The sequence below is a fragment of the Hydractinia symbiolongicarpus genome, chromosome 14 (assembly GCF_029227915.1).
Source record: "Hydractinia symbiolongicarpus strain clone_291-10 chromosome 14, HSymV2.1, whole genome shotgun sequence".
NCBI lineage: Eukaryota > Metazoa > Cnidaria > Hydrozoa > Anthoathecata > Hydractiniidae > Hydractinia > Hydractinia symbiolongicarpus.
The window spans coordinates 16368960-16388870 of NC_079888.1; the positions used below are offsets into that span (position 1 = coordinate 16368960).

The window sequence follows — 19911 nt, forward strand, 5'->3', positions numbered from 1 at the left end:
TTCAGTATTTTTATTTAAAAAATAATATCATGTCCTTGCCCATTTAAAACTAAATTTTACAGCTATTTTATTGAATATAAACGCGTTTTCCGGCAATCTAACCCTTCAGCAAAACTATGTCTTTGCCCAACACATTAGCCCAACCCTATTACAAATGGGCTTCCCACGGTACTGAAAATACGCAAAATATCAAAAATGTTTATAAGCAAGATAAATTTCGACATAGTACTTTTCAGATTGTCGAACCAACTGTGTAAGTACCTAAAAGATATGACTTCATTTCTACTGCTATGAAACCCTTTATTTTTAATCCTAAGCAAGAAATATGGCAGACCCAAACGCAAAATACGAGCTTCTATCGTGTATCACTGGAAAGTCGGGAGATATTGTCTTAGATCGGAGTTTTCCTGAAAACATTGTGTAGCTGGTTGGAATGTTTAATTATTTCTTTCAGAAGCAGATTTTTTTAAATTGTTTTTTCCTTTGCCGCTTGTATTCTTTTGACGCAGTAACATTAACACGTTTATATGTGAGACCTATAGAGCAGGTTTTTTATCTTTTTGTCAAATTAAGCTTTTACATCCTTTCTCAGTTTTTATACAGAAATACAGCCTCACGACGGCTGTGTCTCAAAATAAGAGTCCATAGAAGCCTCGGGAAACCAGGTTGGGTTTGCAGAGTTATTTTGGACAACAATAACTTTGCGTTAATTAAGGCGGAAAATATTCTAAATATTTTTAGGTTTAGAACTCTCAACAAAAGAAGAAGAGCTGGAGAACATATTTATTAAATACGGCTGCATTATTGAAACAAAAATTATTCGTGATGCAATGACGAAAGAAAACAAAGGTAGGATTTCTCACTTAAACAGTCATCTTCCCTTGGTGTCAAATGAGACACGTTATTTTAGCAGTAAAATCAACCGAACAAAAATGCATCTCCACACCATTCTTTGGCTTAGCTATAAGCCAACCCATAAATGCAAGTTTAAATTTTATAATGAAAAGAAACGTCTTTTTCTGGTCGATGCAGCACGCTCTTCCAACCACTATTTTTCATGTGTCTCAGCAAAACAAAGGAATCTTTACCACACTGAAATTATTTCTCCACTAATAGCTTTTATAAAATAATTGTATTGAAGACAGCTAATACTAAATCATTCTTAATTGACGAAATCGTTTATTGAATGAAACTGTTACATTTACAAAAAATATTACGCACGAAAAATATTTAAAGGTTTTAAAGAGCTTGAACTTGTCTCATGAGGTCTTATACGTGTAAATCTATATGTAAGATCGAAGTTTTCGGTGAAAAAGGCGGTCTTATACGAGTGCGGACGCATTACAGGGTAGAATAATACGCCTGATTTTAAAACAAACTTTTGCTTTTCTTTTTTTAATTTACATGGACTTAAGCCATGTACTGACCTGAAAATTTAATATTTTACCTTAAAAAGCTCCTATGTGAAAAATTAAAAGGCTTTTAGCGGTATAAATAATTCTGTTGTTTTAGGGTATGGCTTTATTACATTCGATAGTCAACAGGTGGCTGAATACGTCATAGCGTCCTGCAAGTCAGTAAAGTTAGGGAACGCTGAGATCACAGTGGGACCTGCTAAAATAAAAAGACGTAAACCTGACTCAAGAATCCTAAAGAATTGCTATAATGGTAGCCCAGTTGTGTACACAGTTTCCAATGATGGTTTATTTTCGTTTCATCAAGCTGTACATTTGCCTTATCCTGTTTATGGGACAGGATTTCCGCCATGTTACAAGCCTCCGTTTGGTGATCAGTTTTTACCTTATAGTCAAGGATTCGCACATTCAGGTAATTATGTCGAATATACTCGCGACTTGTTTGCGATGTATTTGCTAATTATCCACCAAATAGCTAATATATAGCTAGAAAATGTATTATTTTTGTCGCCACTATTATTTTGAATGTTCGTTATTCGTGCAGGTATCTTGGCCCCTAAGTCGTTATTACTGAAACAGTTTGAAATCAAAGCTTATTTATAGACGAGTTAGATTTGTTCCGTTTTACTCGGACAACCTTTAACTAAATGCACGTACTGCAGCTAATTCTAAGGTACATTGGTGGACATAGTATTGCATGACAATGCTTTTTGTTTTCGCATATGCAACGCACAAATTACAAGAACGGTGTTAGCAAGGGAGATATTAACGATGTTAGCAAGGGAGATATTGACTTAATGTTAAAACATTTTTACTTTATTGTTCTTAGATGTTGAAAATTCCAAAAATGGAGGCTGCATACCAAAAGATTTTCATCTTGATCAATCCGTGAGTAGAATGTTTATAAGTTCTGATAGTGGAAGAAACCATGGATGCGGTATGCTTCAACCCAACCCTCCGTACCCTTCTCACGAACGAGTGTATAACGAAAACAACTCGCATATTCCCAACTGCACCAATCAGGGTGAATACTTCCCTAAGTTTACCAACATTGCTGCAATTAATAATTTCTACAACACAAACACCACGTGCCATGTCGAGAATCCCTACGATGGCAACTGCAGAAAAGTGGATGTTAAATTTTTTAACCGAGATTATCCAGTCTATACACCAAACAAATCAATTTACTGCGTTCCGGTCTCGTCAGGTCACGTGCTCAATGAAATGGGGAAAAAATCGAATGTGTTAAATGATGGAATTCCGACGAGTACAAGCTCAAATCAACAACATGTCGGATCAAAAGACGTCTGCGAAAAAATAAACAATACACCAGTGACAAAAGCGCCGGATAATTACATGAAGTCATTGAAGGTACATTTTTTATTTACCTACTGCTTGGGGTTTTTACTTTTATGATAAACCTTGACATGAAAACAGTTTTAAGACATATGTGACGAAATCTTAAGATGGTGACGAAAAATAGAATGATAAAAATTAGGGTCAACGAAAAATATGGTGTCGAGGGAACAAATTCTCACAGTTGTTGAGCATTTTTATTAACTTATTATTTTGGTAAGAGCGTGACATATATGTTATTTAGATATCTTGGAACCTCGTACCCAGGACTTTTATACGCCCAAGATAGTCTAATATAAAAACTATGACGTCACGCTGCAGTTTTTTTGACCAATAAGAATTATGTTTTTGATAATTTCAGAACGTCCCAAAACTTTCGATATTTTGAATAAGGGTTTCCATAAAATACTTTATATCCTAGATGATAACATGGAAACGTGGATCTGTTTTCTTTAAATTTTTAGAGCCAAAAGTTTGTTTTCATGTCAACTGGTCTGGGAAAAGTAAAAAGAGTGGTCGTCCATTCGTAGTAAAGGAGGAGAGTGATCGCCTATTCGCTGCTGAGGAAATGAGATGTCGTTTTCACATGAGTAAACTCTATTCCCAGAAAAACATTTAAAAAAACAAACAAAAAAGAAGAAGAAATGGAGAAAAAAATAGAAATGTTTTGATTTTATATAAGAAATAAAGTATTTATGTATTTAACCATGGTTTCTTTCTTTTGGATTACTATGAGTATGGACGTCTTTGAAATTACGGCGCTTTCTAGTTTAAGGAAGGGTTAGACCAGAAAACATAAAAGATATCCTAGCGACGAGATTAACATCAAGAAACATTCTAGTTCGCTCTCCAAATTGTTGAGTATGGTTTCGCTCCAGTATAAAGCGTGTCGATTGAATAGGTAACATTTTGAAGCTTGCTTGAGGTTTGGACTTATAAAATGTGTCAAATTCGTCAGAAAAGTCAGCAATACCGGCCGTTTGATGAAAGAACCTGGTCTTTTGTATAAAGATCTTTTGAAAATTACTTTGTGTGAACTAGAAGGATGCTTAAGTTCTTTTTTGGAAACAACATTATAGAGAAGAGGCGTTAATTGAAACTTGCAGACTCTCTTGTTTGTCAAACTATAAAACAGTTTTTTAAGAAAGAAGCAGAACATTTTATTTGTAGGGAGTGATTTGCTCTTTCGTTTCGACCAACAGAATCGCAAAGAAAGCAATTGAAAGCGTGTTCAGTTGGATCTTGAATGTTGAGAGAGCCCATGGGTCTGGTAATTTACGTCATCATTCTTCTCTAACTAGTTCGTACAGGTGAGCAAGATGTCATTCTAGAATGATGGTTGTGTCCATAGGTGATTTCATGTACCAACCTTGCTCCCAGCGCCTTTTAATTTTTGATTGTCTCAATGACCTGACAAAAAATAGGCACTGGGAATGAGGTTGTTCACGTACGATTTTCTGGTTAAGTTGATTTACTAAGTAATTTATTATCAAAATTTTTGTTTATTAATATTCAACTGCTACAATCTTGCCAGAAATTTCTGTGGAATTATATATTACTAGTCGTTAGCCCGTGGAAAAATCCACGGGTTTGCCCGTCGCAGCTAAGCTACCATTTTGAGTGACAGACAGACGGACAGACGTATACGGGCAATACAATATAGATTGGAAATCGAATAGAGTGTCAGATTATAAAACAACTTTAGGGGAGGAATGAATAATACAGAAAAAATATTGCAAAAGAATAGAATGCGGAAATAATGATTGCGAATTTGCCTCGTATTTAAAACTCATTGGCATAATTATTTGAATCAAAAGACTCCATGACCCCCCTGTAACGTTATCAGGAGAATAATTTGCGGAAATCCACTTAGGAAAAAGACGATAGTTATGACTGTTTTAACATACTCTATTCTATCATCTGTAGTTCAAACTAGACTTTTCACTGTTCTTTGTAAATCGCATCCGCTTTGTAAATCCTAGTCTTACTATTTGAAATTACATAGCTAATATCTATCACTTTTTCTTAATGTTTTCTTGATAAACCAAGAAGTCTTAAGAACTGGGTCAATATTATTTAACATTGTTATTGTTTTCCGCTGTTATGTAAATTTCGTTTCCTGTGGTTTTCGCGGTAGTCACGTACCAAAAAGAAAAAAAAATCGTTAACCTCGTTCCCAGGGTTCTTTCTTCGTTTTTTGATATTGGGATGATAGTGGTGACGAGGTTGTGTCCGTCGTCAATTAAGTAAACGTGTACGGCTGCATTGCGAAAAATCTTCGTGGCTGCTTCATGGTTTAATGACGTTCTCCTGTGAATTGAGGAGATTAAGGACTATGGGCAATATCTTCTATTCTTATAAATTTATAATATTTTCTGTGACGACGTCACTGCTTTTTTGAAATTATACAAATTCATGTGGATTCAAGAAAGATCACGCATAAGTTGATTTTTTAAATTTGGTTCACTTTTAAGAAGAGAAATAGAAGCCCTCCATGCAGAGTTTCTTAGTAGCACTTAGCACTATTACCTGTCATCTAGCTATAAAGTTCAATCAAAGCAGATAAGAATGAAAATGTGTTTAGGCTATATTTCTAACAAGACCGTTTTTTCCAAGATTTAGTGTAGGGTTGTTTCTTAGGCTTGTTACTTGTTTTCTTATAAGAAGTAAGGCCTAGATTAGACGCTTCATTTTTGCCATGCGAAACTTAATTAAAATAGCGCAAAAAAATCTATGTCTATTTAGTTTAACAAAAAGACAACGTCCTAATTCAACGTAAATAATTAGGTCGACGTTATTCAAAAAGTACAGCAGAATTTGCCGATTCAATCGGTCAATGTGAGGCCACGGGATTAGAAGGCTAGTTGGCTAGTTCTTACGTCGAAAGAAAAGTGTGTGGAAACATTTTATTTTCTTCATTTTGCATTCGCACGAAACTTAGCTTATGTTTTTACAATACGAACATTTACAAAACAAAGATTTTTGTGAATCAAACCTAGGTAGATCAAGTTGGCTTTCGGCTATCTCGATCGCGTGTGTATCGAAAAGCTATGACGCAATAATTTCGAGATCGATTGAGGAATGTGAGAAATTTTTAGCTATACGCTGAACTAAAGAAAAAGATGGCTGTTCGTAACGTAAGCAAAATAAAGTTGTATCTTTTTACCATTTGAATCTTTAGGTATTACATTTCAAGTAATCTGATTGTGATTTTGTTATATATCTATATCTATTTATAAAGATGTAAGTTTTAAAAAGTTTAAATTTAAACACACACGTATATAGCTTACTCTTAAATACTACCGGTAGTCAATTTCTGAAGAGGTGACCTTTTAGAGGGTTAGCTGTATTTTTGTGTTTCCTCCGGCTTTGGTAGAAACCACAAAGGGTTACATATGAGCTACACAAATTCTGAAATTTTAACCCAACTAGACAATTAATAAATGATCAGGCCAAGCAACTTAGAGTCATCTGTTACTCTTGCTGCACTACACCCACACCAAACCCATCACCAAACCCATCACCAAATATGAAAAAATCCTAATTACAAGCTAACATAATTGTCCTTGGTAAGAATTCAATATGGTTTTATTGAATTTTACCATAGCCTTGGTTTTCGTTTTTAAAATAGCTTGAATATCACTTCATTAATTTCAGACCTGCTATGGTTTCCAATTGTTTTGTCAAAGGAAAAAATTATCTACTATTAAATCCATAATAAAATGTCTGTTCCGCCTGTAAGTGCAGTTTTGCGGACTTGCTTCATCCGTGCTCTGTCAGCGTTCACCTCCGCATTAGTGAAGAACCGCATGGCTGGATTTCTTGTGTAGGACCTGGTTACCAACGACAAAGGGGCCAGGCAAAAGACATTCATGTCTACGTAGTTCTTTTAACTAAGTCAAAAGTCGCTGAATTAGATATTGATCAGGTTGGCTATGAATAGGCTTGCTCATAGATTTAAAGGACTAGAACTATTTAATAATTCTGAGATCTGAAATTGGGGAGTGTCCGACCAAGGCGGAAGTTTATCGGACGTTTTGTCTGACGAAAGTTCGAAACGAGCTACGGACATGTCCAGTCTCCCCAATAAATTTTATTAGTTAGTTTTGCCGTCGTTAAAACCTTTCATGACAGAAAAATTTTGCTGTCGTGATTTTTGTTTTGTGGTCGAACATTTTTGCTGAGGGCTGATGGTACATCTATCTTTATGCTTTATGAGGGTCTATAATGCTCAATGTATGTTATTACATCTGGAAAAAGGCTAAATTTCCTGCATGTTATTTTGAAAACTAATGCATGTAGTCAAAATAGTCTATTCCTGACCTAATTAGCCAATACAGAGACTTTTGACGTAGTCCCAGTAGAGCAACCATTATGATTGAGTGCATCGCAGATACAAGCATAGCTAGTCTATGTAAAATCTAACTAAGCTACTATCCTAATTTGGCATGATATATAGTCTAATCTCCCTCAGTTTGAAAAAGAAACTACGAAACAATAACATATCAACATTTTTATAAAAAAGAGAAATCAGAGCATACTGTGTATATGTACTCACCAAAATACTAGGTCGTAAGCGCGAACTAAAGTGGACGCAGAAATTACTTACTTTGAGTAACATTTTTCAAGATAAATTTGATGCCATCTATAGCCTTTCAATGTCGGTGTTAAAATTGCATGTTGTTTACATAAACAAGTACATGTCTTAAAATAAAATGTTTTTTAGACATATATATACTAATGTCTAAAAAATATTCTTAAATATTTTGTTGTTTTAAAATAGTATATATATACACATCCCAGGACAAGATTGTTCAGCATATGAAAATTTGTTTCTGATTTTTCTGGGTGCATGCTAAACTGCTACTGTTATCTTTACTGTTACTTTCTAACTTTATTCCTTCATCAAACAAAAATTTCAAGACAAATTTTTACCCTGTTCATAGAAGTTATACATCATGTTTAATCCAAAAAATGTGAAATTAATCCATGCAGTTTTTTGAAATACAGTTTGTCTCGTCTTTCATCCTTTTCCCTATTCCACCCTATAAACATATTCTTAGGTATATATGCATTTGTTTCTTTTTGTTATAAGGTTTCCCATGGTTATGATTTTTAAACAGCTTTTTTATGTCCTTGGTTAGGTCCTTTTTTTAGGCCAGTTTTGTTAGTTTTCCATGTTTTATTGGCTATCGATTCCATTGGTATTGATTTAAAAAACATATTTCTGTTTCAAAAAACTATTTTCAAATTGAAAGTATTCCATTAAAGTCGAAAAGGGTATGTAATATATTAATAAGTCTGAAGTATAGGTGAAAGTAAAGTTGAATAATCACTTTCCTTTTAATTTGTTACAAAGTTCAACTTAAAACTGGTAAATAGGTTGCATTTCATTTATATCTGTTACTATGGTGATGTGAACATATACATTATATATTTGTTAACTATATATCCTTTGGGTGTTGCAGAAAAATACAAACTTTCACAGAGAAAAAGAAGATATTGATCTATAAATAGCAACACAGTTTGACTTTGTTTCAGGCTGTTCTGGGTTTTTGTACCTTACAGTGAACTCATATGGTTTGTTCCAGAATGAATCCTATACCTTAAGTTTCTTTTTTGTTCCAGGAAACTATCAATAAAGTTAAAATAAAAGTAGTCCTATTAATTAGTTTCAGTTTCAGTTTTGTGATTTAATATTTGTTTCTAGTCATTATAAAAAGTGTTTTCAACAATGAAGCGAAAGAGAAATAGCTATTAAACAATATATAAATATATGATGTTAAAAGAAAAAAGTAAAAAAAACTGACAGAGAAATGTGTCTTTTTATACACATGCTAAACACCAACTAGGCAATTCTTAATAATACTTAATAATAGAAGATAATTATTAACTTAATTTTTTATTATTTCATTAATAACCTTAACCTTTTAGAGTGCCAAAAGGATGATAGGCATTAAAACTGAAGAAATAGCAAGCTGTTGTTGTTTGTAAAAGAACTGATTTATAATTACTGATTTGTAATTGATTTACTAAGTACCAGACATTGTATTTTTTTAGTTATGATGCAAAAAGGTTTTATATTTTTACAAGCTACGAAATAACATGATCTTTTCTTTACATGATTGTATAGAGAAATAAAAGTAGCTGAAAAACTAGGGCATAAGCCTTTTCCTATTTGTAGATCACATGAATAATGTCTTCTATCTTTCAAAATGTTTGTTGCAAATGGTTACAATCTATTTCTTTATTTTAAAAGAAGTTATATACTTATAATCGTGATCTTCATATGGCACTGCTAAAAAAAAAATTATTTTTTGCTCTAATGTTTGGCATCTGTTTTTTATTTTTAGATGTATGTTAATATAAATTTAATATCATATTGTTGATGGAACACAACAGTTTGACGAGTATTGCATCGGCACGGCCCATCATATACGCAGAAGGGTTATTCGCATCTTGTTATTTGGAACATGGCAAGTTCGTTCCAGAAGAGGGCTTAAGTCAAGCAGATTTATGGAGCATATTGAGTGGGGAGTTTTTGCAATCGGGATCTGAACTAATTGAAGATTTTGCAGTGAGTGTTTTTAACTGCAACTTTTGTGTATGGCTTTGTTTTAAACGTTTGTGTGTGTTATGTGGCAGTGTGCAAAGTTTGCTTCACATGTTGTATGGGTAAAACAATGACAAAATAAAAGGGCTTCGTAGGATTCACAGACCTTTTTCTTATACAATCTTGTACTCAGGCAGTGATACTGATAATCTATGATAAAATCTCAAGAATTTATGTTAAATACAGAAAAATTAAAATTAATTACTAATGTGAATATTTTTCAATTATTACTAAGGTTTAAAAACAAGTTAACACTTTTCATAATGACAGTGACACTATCAAAATATGAGTTACAGCAAGTAAGACAAAACTTTAAAAGTGAGTGAAAGTGAGTGAAAAATTGCACCATCTTGTGAGTAGAAAAATGTCACTACCTTGTGAGTAGAAAAGTTGCACTGTATTGTGTCTGGATAAGAGTGAATGACTGAATAATTAGGATTAGGGTAAAAAATAAAACAAAAAAAATTAATAAAACAAAAAATTACAGTTTTGACCTACTAGTAATAAATTTTAGGAGTGAAATGTGTTAAAAGGTTCCTGAATACTTATGAGATTAAACAATTTTTGATTGACTTTGGACAGCTTTTTTTGATAGTCAGAAAAAGTGTGATATTTAAGAAAGTCCAATAAAAAGTTTCATGTTTTTTTTGTTTATATTTGTTGGTGACGTGTAAAACGAAACCCCTAATGACAACTGTTTTGAAATCTATTTTAAGTGATTAATAGCAGTGTGCAATTAAAACTAATTGTCTCTCAAACGTCATTTATACTTTCTCATCAGCAGACATGTGATAGATTTGCTGAAAAGTGAAAACATATTCGACTATTTAAAAGTATTTGCATGTTTGCGTGCATGTAAAATTACGATCTCAGTGATCTTAAGCTAAATCTACACTGAAAACGTTTTTGGTTTCCTGTGGCACGTCGCCAGGTTTTTTTCTGTTGTATCAAAATAGAACGAAGTATTTTAAAAGCACAAGCTTAAATTCGATGCAAACTTTCGCTCTCATATATAGCCAAAACGTGCCGAGGCGCAGGATTTTTTTTTAAAGTGAATTCTTAATGTCATTTTACGTCAATCGAAAGAATATCGTGTGTGGAGAATCCTGGCTTACACACATTTTTAATATTTACAAAAACTCTACTATTATCTTTCAAAACTGTAAAAGGTCAGATTGGAAAACTTTCTTTACCAAAATGTAAAATTTCCGATCCCATAAAAGTAGCAACTAAAGTGAAGGAAATATGATAGGGACCTATGTTCTCTATGTGGATTTTAGTACTGTTAACGTTTTGTTGTTTTTGCTTTAGTTGAAATGCAAACTGGGTAAACTGCAAAGCGAGGCGGGAAATGCTTACGAGATGGACCAGTTCCCTAAAGAAATCATACGGACTGTATCAACATGTGAGCGTGTTCTGCATGATTCTCCTAAAAGATGTAAAACTCAAACAGACGACATTCCTTTAGTCCGTGTGTCCACGGTAAACAAAACTGAAAATTTTATAGAAGATGCTTCTGAAGAGACGAAAATTCGAAAGTTTTTCGAAAATCAAGTTTCGTGGATAATGGGCGACGACGGGGAGGAATTTGTTAGCATGGAGACCTTTCAAAGGTTCACAGATGCGCTCATTTTACTGGACGTTTTAAAACAACACAATGTTCCATCTGTGGTTAGCTTCTTATCACGTCGAGACGAACCTATAGCGATTACGTTTAGTAAAATACAGATAGGACTAGACTCTCTTATGTTTTGTCTGTTTCAGGCATAGCAAAAAAAGGAAAATTCCAGTTCCTAGGTTAATTATTAATTTAAAACTTGAATATATTATATATAATATTATAATTGTATTAACTTTAAGAAAATTTCATTTTGTTTGTCGCTAAAAATGAAATATCATTTATTTTTACTTAAATGAAGTTGTTTGAAGAGATACTAACCCTCTCTGCATTTTCCCTGGTACTTTATGAGGTGTTTAAATTTTCACTATGTTAAGCTCGTGAAGATATTGGGAAAATATAGCTTACGTCATTAAAAACAAATTTTTTATGAGTTACAAGTTAAAGTGGTCAACCTCACGTCCAAGACCTGTAAGTTTTTTTACATCAGGATGGAACTTCTCCAGATGTAAAAAACACAGAGAAAAGTTGCTCGTTGTTGGCTTATTATCTTAAACTGTTTATTTATTTGGAATCTGCGTTCAATTGTTCTTTTGTATACCAATTGTGCAGTAAAATTATTAGAATTAGCGTTTGCGTAAGTAAAACTGAACATTTCCAAACATCCACAAAATTAAAAATTTATCCATGCAGATAAAAATCCGAGCTAAATTTGTTTATTTTTTTAGCAAGTTGCGGTCATGTGTATGTATTTCCTCCATGATTCCATCTGTTGTTTTGCTTCGGAGCATTTGTATGGTAGGTTTTGCCATGCAAATCAGTTCAAGCATATTTTCATACAAACTTGACACTCCCTGAATACACCGCCAACATATTTTCTTTGCGATTCTCGTATGCTACATTGTAATGAGCTCTTACCAGTTTTGGAGCTTAGTGGATTTTCCACAGATCATATGGTGGAAAGATCAAGACACAAAGCCTAAAGAATGTATGATGGTTCAATATTGTCCCACATAAGCAAGCCAAAAATAGTACTTAACCCGAATTTCACACCACAAGCTATAATATAAAAATCACAAACCTCGTGGAAAATTTAAGGGGCGTAATAAAGAAAAACAGCTTAGGCGACCGGCACAGTTATCTCTGCAGTTATCGCTAGCTTTGTATGAAGCGGAAGGCGGGTCAATAATGCGTAGTCCAATTTCGTTTCAATTTATTATGCGACCACCATTTCTAGAAATCGTGGTCCAAGACTTTTGCGTCGGCGCTTTCTAGACGATTTCTAGAAACGGTGGTCGCACAATAAATTACGACCCGTCCCCGCTTCATAGCTTTGCCTCGGTGGGTCGGGTGGGCGCTTTACTTAATAAAAGGGACTGCTTGAGAGACCGCCTTTTTGACCGCGGCGGCGGTGTTAAGGGGGAATTTCACGAAGCGAATTGAACGGCGAATTTGACTAGTTGTGTAAATCTGTTTACCGAAGAAAACAAAAAAATAAGAGTAACAAAAAGTAAGATGGCGGGAGCTACAACAAGTACAAGTGGGTATTTTGCAGTAGACGTCAAAAAAGATTGCCCTCACATAGCGGTATTTCTTTGTCGTTTGCATAAAATTTGTATTTGAGCACTTAAGTTTTAGTCATTACATCTAAGACCAATAATGTTGTTGTTATCTAGCAAGCTATTCTCGAATCTGGGTTAACATGCTTGAAATTTTCTGATCATTTTTAACAAAAATGACCAACATATTTAAATTCAGCACCAAAATTTATGGAAACATGCAAATTTTTAAGTTTATACACTAAGTACAACTTCCTCTATTAGTAGCTAGCCAAACTTTCGATGAATTTTTTACTGCAGTTAGATATTATGGTCAAACTCTTATAAAATTTGAAAACTTTAAATTACAATAAATCCTATTCTAATAATCTTTTGGTATTCTAAATTTTCTATGTTATATAATTTTTGCTGATAAATCCAAATATGCCACCTATTTTTCTCAAAAGTTCCTTGTTTGTTTGTTTTTTTAAATTTGATAATGTTAACCCGGATCCGAGAATACATAGTATACTTTCATTTCTGCACACTCAAGATATTGTTGCATGATAGATAGATAGATAGATGTGCATATTTTACATGGCTAGCCTCACAAATATCGAGGGATATACCCTGTCTATTATTTCCAGGAGGGGCCATGGCGTAGATGGAGAGTCCTAGAGTATTTAATGCTTATTTTGAGCTACGCAGACCCAATTAGAGCCCGCGCTCTACTAGACAACTCCCGGCAACATCCAACGGCCCACACAGTGTGCCATCTTCCCAATTTCCCTTACATGGCTTGGGTTAACCCGGGGCTATGGTAACATTCACTCGCCCATGTTGAATCGCCGTCAAGAGGAATCGAACCCCGGTCTCCCGCACAGAGTACGAGAGCTATAACCACTAATCTACGGCGCCACAAATTCAAGTGTTTTTTTGATGACAGAAGTTTCCTGCAATGAATTTCCAATGTAAAGTATGTAAAGGGGAAAGGGGTAAACATTTCAAGAGATGACACTAAAAGGGAAACAGTTTCCCATGTTTTATAGGGAAATTCCCATGTCATATAGGGAAATGGTTTCCCATATAGGAAACTGTTTCCTTAACTATTTTTTTGATTTTAATTTGGGCTTCCCTTTTGGGAAACCGTTACCCATTCTCACAACCATTTTACGGAATTGCGGTAAGAGGCTATGATAATTTTTTTTCCTTCAGTAAAAATTTGTGGGGAAATATTCCCTTTCTAATGGTTAAAAATTTGTAGTGCTTAACCAGCTTGTGCGCAGATTTTTTTTTATTTTGGTGGTTTCCCTAATGTGAAACCATTGCCGTATTTCTGGGCTGTTTAGGGTAATGGTTTCCCAAATGAAAAACTGAAGTTTCCCAAATGGGAAACCATTTCCCAGATTGGCCAAGATTGTAGCTAGATTGTAGCTGTTGGCTAAGATTGTGGCTAGCACATATAGATATATTTGATTAATTATTTTACTTTGCTACTTTCTGTAATTAGTCTGTATCAGGTGGCGATCTAGCCAATTTTTTTAATACGTTAGAGCCCTCAAAAATTGAATGACTTAGCTTGAGGTCTTAAAAGTGCAGAGTCTGTAAAGTCTTTTAAGTAGGCTATATTGGGCAAAGCACAATAAGTTGTTTCTGAAATGAACTTTGTGACTCATAAACAAACTAAGGTTAGGGTAAAACAAAGTTCTGCAGGCATCATTATTGCCATGATCAAAGATTTTTGTGAACATCATGCTAACTCTTAATAGTAACCCACATTAATTATATACAATTATTACTCTATCACATTGCTAACAAAGGCTACCTTAAAGCTTACCTCCCACTTTAAAAAAAGTATTCTAAAATCAACTCAAAATATTGTACTAATAACGAAAAAAAAATTCTTTTGTACTTATTTTGATTTGTTCGCAAGATATTCGTTGTTGAAGTTGTAAAATATTAGCTGAAGAAGAAGCTTCGTGCCAGTCGCCATCTTGTGTCCCGATTTTAAATAAATTCCTTCGCGGGAGGGCTTGTGACGTCAACTCCCGGATGATAATTTCGCTGACTCTGCCGTTGGCCCATGTTTTTATATACAAAGTGGTTTTATATATGACAAAGTGGTTGTTGTTTTTTCAACATTTGTAACGGGTACTGAAGATGAGTTTGTAACAGGTATATACTGAAGATAAGAAAACACTTGTTTTTTACTTCCCTTTTTAAAACTGAGTTCCCGTGAAAAAGTTGTGGGCTTTCTTAGTTTTGAAGTTTCGACCAGTGAAAAGTCCACAAAACCTAACAGTGAATCAGACTCTAGCTGGGAAAGCTGATATGAGGATGAGAGTGGAAGTTGAAGCAATAGTTTAGTAGTGAACCGTGGCCTTTTTAGCTATTCCGATGCTGTCAGAACGAGATTGGCTCTTTCTGACTTGTGTAGAGACTTCAATGCCCACAGGAGACAGGTCGCGGCGCCGGAAAGTATATTTTAAAGTGAAAAAGAAGCTATTTAGGGCTATCAGAGCAAACCATGGCGGGCGACATTTTATTTTACTCTTTCGAAAAATACCGCGCTGTGATCCCTAAGAGTGTGTGTTGGTTAGAAGAGTTAGACTCTGAAAGCGTTTTTAATTTAGAAGATTTGCAGAAAACTTCATTTTATGACTAGACTATTGGCAGCGTTAATAATCATGACCATGCGGAAGTAAACATAGAAAGAACGGGTGCAAAAACACAACCCTGGGCTTATTATAATAACAAATCAAGCAACCTCGATCCCAGGGCCTATAGCGTTCTTTGATATGAGAATGAAACGCGACACAAAAAATAAATTAAAATAGATTAATATAAGAAAGCAAAAAAGAAAAAAAAAGAAAGAAGAATCAACAACAAGCGCAGAATCCTGTAAATCCCCTGCCTAGTGTACCACAATATAATAGAAAAGTCTTAGACGCAACGTAGAAGAGCGAGCACCTATACCAGAATTTTCATATGGCCTAATGCAAAGACAAGTAGACAGAGATTTAGAATTGCCAAAGCCTTTTTTGCCAACGTTGATCAAAACATTCTAGTGATTAAAACTCGACTGAAAGGTATCGACTCTGTTAATGAGTACACACAGCTCGTTTTTTCTTGCCTGTTGAAAGACTGGCAAAGGAATGCTTTCCAGCGCTACTTCTATTATTCTTATTACAAAAAGCCATAGCACAAAAACACATTTTATAATTATTAACAAAATTAATCTTAGTTGCAACAACTTACTCTTCTTCCTTTTCTCTGAGTTATTGTTTTGCGGCAACATGTTCAGGGGGCCTTTTTTGCCATCCGGGAGATGACGTCAAACTGGGTTTAATCCGAAAAAAAAAATTATCAAAAAATGGCGGCTTTCGAAAAGGAAGCATGCTGTAAACACAAGATAATGTGGCTTTATATTAGCTTTATTATTTCAAATTTTACTTAATAAATGTTAAATTACAAATTCTCAACATAATATAAACAGAATAAGATGAACTTTTTTGAAGTGGGAGGTAAGCTCTAAGGGAAGAAATTATTTGCGGAAGAAATTTGTGAGAAACTTTTTTTTCGGAATTATATAATTTTTGTGGATTTTGCCCAAATCCGCAAAAATGAATTCCACGGTAGGGAAGAAATTTTGGTGATCCACAAAAATAAATTCCGCAAAACTTTTGAAATTTTTCATCTGCAAAAATAAATTCTGCAAATTAATCCTGTGAAGATGGCAAGTTTTGTTACCTGCAATGACGAAGATGATAGTGACGAAGAAAGTGGTCTGTGAAGGACGATCCATGTAGAAATATTTTCGATATTTTCAGTGATGATATTTGATCTTGCATTTGTTATATACAGCTTAGTACACTTTTTTTAATTTTGATGAAAATTAGAGAGATAATATTCCAAAAATCGGATGTTTTTCATACACTTAGGTACTAAATTAGGTTTTTCCGGACTTTTGATTTACCAAATTTCTTGCATCCACAAAATATTATTCACAAAATATGCCATTTTTTGGTCGCTCATTCGCAAAATTAAATTCTGCACAAATCTCTTTCGTAAATAATTTCTTCCCTTGAGGTAGTCAATGAAGCTCTAAATGTTTGTTTTCAAGTTGAAGTATTTCAATACTTCTTGGTATTTATATTAACAAAAGCCCTATGTATATTTATATATATACTTTTTTGCCATGTTCTGTAGTTTGTTCTTATTAAAGAAAAATCTAAACCCAGTGACAGTTGTTTAGTGTTCCTGTATAAGTGTTACAAAATTTAGTCAGTGCTTCACTTGTTCAACCTAAATTTGCTTTGCTTTTTAATATTATTGCTACTAGTAGATAAGGCCTGTGGACTTGATAACAGTGTTCCCTCTATTGTGTCAGGCTTAAACAACTGATCACGAAAATTGTATAGGACCTTCTACTTTTGGCGACCAGTTACAGAGATAATAGGGTTTAATAGTTTTTTGATGATGTCATTACCTGTCTGTTCTGAAACAGGTCAATTGACCCAGTTCAAAGAAATTAGTCCAATTTTGGTCCAAGGTGGTTGAATATTTCCACCTGTTTCCAAGTTATGAAGCCTTTAACTTAAAAGTGCAATTCAATGGCTTTACTAATGATGATTCAGTTATTGATTTCAAACTAATGTATTTATAGCGATAATGTCAGTCATTTTTTACCAAGTGGGTAACTAGGGACAACCTGGGACCAAATTGGGTGATTTTTCCAAACCTGGGTGATTTTTCCAAACCTGGGTTTCTGAATCAGTTTCAGAGTGGATGGATTCATGACATCATCAAAAGAATGTGTAAACCGCAATATCTCTACAACTGTTGGTATTATACGGTAAAAGCAACCGATATACAAACTTCGAAATATTTTCGAATTTTAGCAGGTCCTTGCTGACATCAGCAAAAATTCAAAGCTCTTATTTCTCTCTAGGTGTTCGTCAAAAGCACATAATTCTTTACATTATTTTTATCAGTGCTTCGAGCTCTAGAGAGGCAATGGGTAAACAAATTTCTAAAAAAATATTTTCTGTGCATTGACGGGCACGTGTAGACGTCATAAAAATTCAAGTGATGGTTCTCTTTTCCATTGTTCTCCTGTTGGTTCTTTTTCCCATTGTTCTCCTTCATTGACTAGTATTATTATTGTACAAATCATAGCTTATTTAACCACCAAAAAGAATACTGAAGACTTTATATGGAAAAAAAGTAGTGTTGTCAGATCTTAAACATTTCTCCAAGTTAATTTAGCAGGATGACAAAGTTGCATCAAATTTAGACCTTGCACAGTTCTCTGATGAGTACTTCAATCTTTGTAAAAACAAGTTGATTGTTACAAAACAATTATCTCTGTGTTTTCAGTCAGGGACTCATTATATAATATTTTATTGACAATGAGAAGTAACTATTAGCCACCAAAAGATATAAGTAGCCAATACCTTTTTCGTAGATGGTATGTGCCACATCCATATTATAGAGTCGACATTTTGCACTTAAATTTTCAGTCTGGGTCTACTTTCAAAAAGTTTTTCAAACTATATAACTTTTTTAAATCCTATTAAAAGTTGCTTTCCTGACAAGGTAATTTGACCTGTAAATTATGACAAGGTCTTTCAATTGTAATAACATTGTTCTGTTTTCTCTTCAGACTGCACTACATGAGGACATTACGGTTGATATACAAGCACCTTGTGGAAGATGTGCCAATGTGGGTGAAAACTGGCTCTGCTTGACATGTTCAATAGTTTTTTGTAGTCGATATGTGAAGGAGCATATGGTCGAGCACAACATGGAAACGCAACATCCAATCGCATTGAGCTTCTCCGATGCCAGTGTTTGGTGCTATTCCTGCGAGTCATGTATGTGACCAATTTTTTTTTATTTTGTTAGGGCAGGGTGGAGTACAATGTCTTTTTTTCGTCGCAATTTTCTGTTCTGTTTTGTCTTTTATATCCAACGCAACTGTAACCTAAAATTTTATGATTCTGCCAAAAATTGGTATCCACGAAAAGGCACAGATAATTTTCACTGTATAAACCGAGAGATTTATTTTATCATAGACATCGACTCTCCTGTACTTCGACAGATATGCAATTCAGTTTCTGTTGCGAAAAGCTGATCAATTCTGAGGCGGTTTCCCTAACACGAGAAACAACAATGTATCTTAACGCACAGACTTGACCAATAGCTCGAAAAAATTAAAAAAATACCAAGGACTCAAAAATTGTAGTTAGAGATGTAGAACGGTAGAATAGAATTCACGATTAAAGTATGGCTGTTTTTACGTTTTTGGCCTTGTCTCAGTAATACAGAAAAAATTGATGGCTAATTGATGGCTTTCTTAAAAATCACAATAATTTGAAGCTTTATATTATACAAACGGAATTTAATTTACCATATGAGGTATTTACAAGATGTTTTTCCACACTTTCAAAATTGTTCGCCATTTTCCGTTGTGTTTCACCGTGTTTGCTGAACTTTGGCTATCAGGTTACAAAGAAGATCTCTGGGTGTATATAAGTGAATATGGAGTAACAGCCATTGCTAAACACAAAGTCGCTTGAATCCGCAACAAGTCGCTTTCTTCGACAAAATGTGTCACAACTGAACTAGTTTTTAAAAATGCCATATTAGGGTCTACATGATCTTCCACAAGTGCTTCAACACCACAGTGAAAATTGCAACTGTTAACAAGACTCACTTCAAATTGAATTTAATTTGGGGATGGCCTGTGTTGACTTTTTTGTGTTTTGTGTCAAGTATAAATCTCAAAACCGCTAAAGTTTTACGTCGATCTGAGTGAGTTTAACTTTTCTAGAAAAAATAAAAAACTCATATGAACAGTCCTACGAAACACCGTATACTGAAGTGACTCAAACATGTTTGATTTCACTTCGGGTTGCATTAAGGTCATTTTAATATTTGTTAACCAACTCGTTAAATCGATGCAAAATTGTTTAGATTTTTCTCCTTGCTATTATTTTATGGTACCTTCACACGCTATTTCACACAAGACGTTAAAATTGTTGTGAAAAATAATAAGATTATCACTCGCGAAAAAATTAAGTGGTCGTTCGAAAAATTATTTCCTAATTCTGGAACCGCAAAAGACCTCTTTTAAATTCAATATTTTTTATTCAACAAAAGAAGTTAAAGAATAAAATTTCGCGAACATTTTATTGTAACACATTTTGAGGGAATAAATTTTTATTTTAGTCAAAAATCGAGCATGTTTCTTCCCTTCAAATAGATGGATTTTGAGTACCTTTGTCTCGCCCTTTGTTTCCAGAGATTTTTACGTATAAGAACACAGCAAAAGCATTTTCGCCGTGTTTAAAAGGGCAAAAATCCCTT

At 34.1% G+C, this 19911-nt stretch overlaps 3 protein-coding genes across 3 annotated transcripts; all 3 read left to right on the top strand.

Moving 5' to 3' along the window:
- Window positions 1–384: 384 nt before the first annotated feature.
- On the top strand, window positions 385–5463 carry LOC130626081 (uncharacterized). The gene is made up of 3 exons (XM_057441188.1): window positions 385–849; window positions 1513–1827; window positions 2245–5463. Exons 1-3 carry the CDS (start codon window positions 831–833, stop codon window positions 2829–2831), a joined length of 921 nt encoding a protein of 306 aa, XP_057297171.1. The 5' UTR covers window positions 385–830; the 3' UTR covers window positions 2832–5463.
- A 326-nt stretch (window positions 5464–5789) lies between these two features.
- Window positions 5790–11298, top strand: LOC130625776 (uncharacterized). Its single transcript, XM_057440881.1, has 3 exons — window positions 5790–5908; window positions 9125–9348; window positions 10696–11298. The coding sequence occupies exons 2-3, from the start codon at window positions 9160–9162 to the stop codon at window positions 11152–11154; spliced, it is 648 nt and encodes a 215-aa protein (XP_057296864.1). The 5' UTR covers window positions 5790–5908; window positions 9125–9159; the 3' UTR covers window positions 11155–11298.
- A 1129-nt stretch (window positions 11299–12427) lies between these two features.
- On the top strand, window positions 12428–18826 carry LOC130625377 (NAD-dependent deacetylase sir2A-like). The gene is made up of 3 exons (XM_057440458.1): window positions 12428–12589; window positions 18206–18416; window positions 18618–18826. Exons 1-3 carry the CDS (start codon window positions 12518–12520, stop codon window positions 18674–18676), a joined length of 342 nt encoding a protein of 113 aa, XP_057296441.1. The 5' UTR covers window positions 12428–12517; the 3' UTR covers window positions 18677–18826.
- The last annotated feature ends 1085 nt before the right edge of the window (window positions 18827–19911 follow it).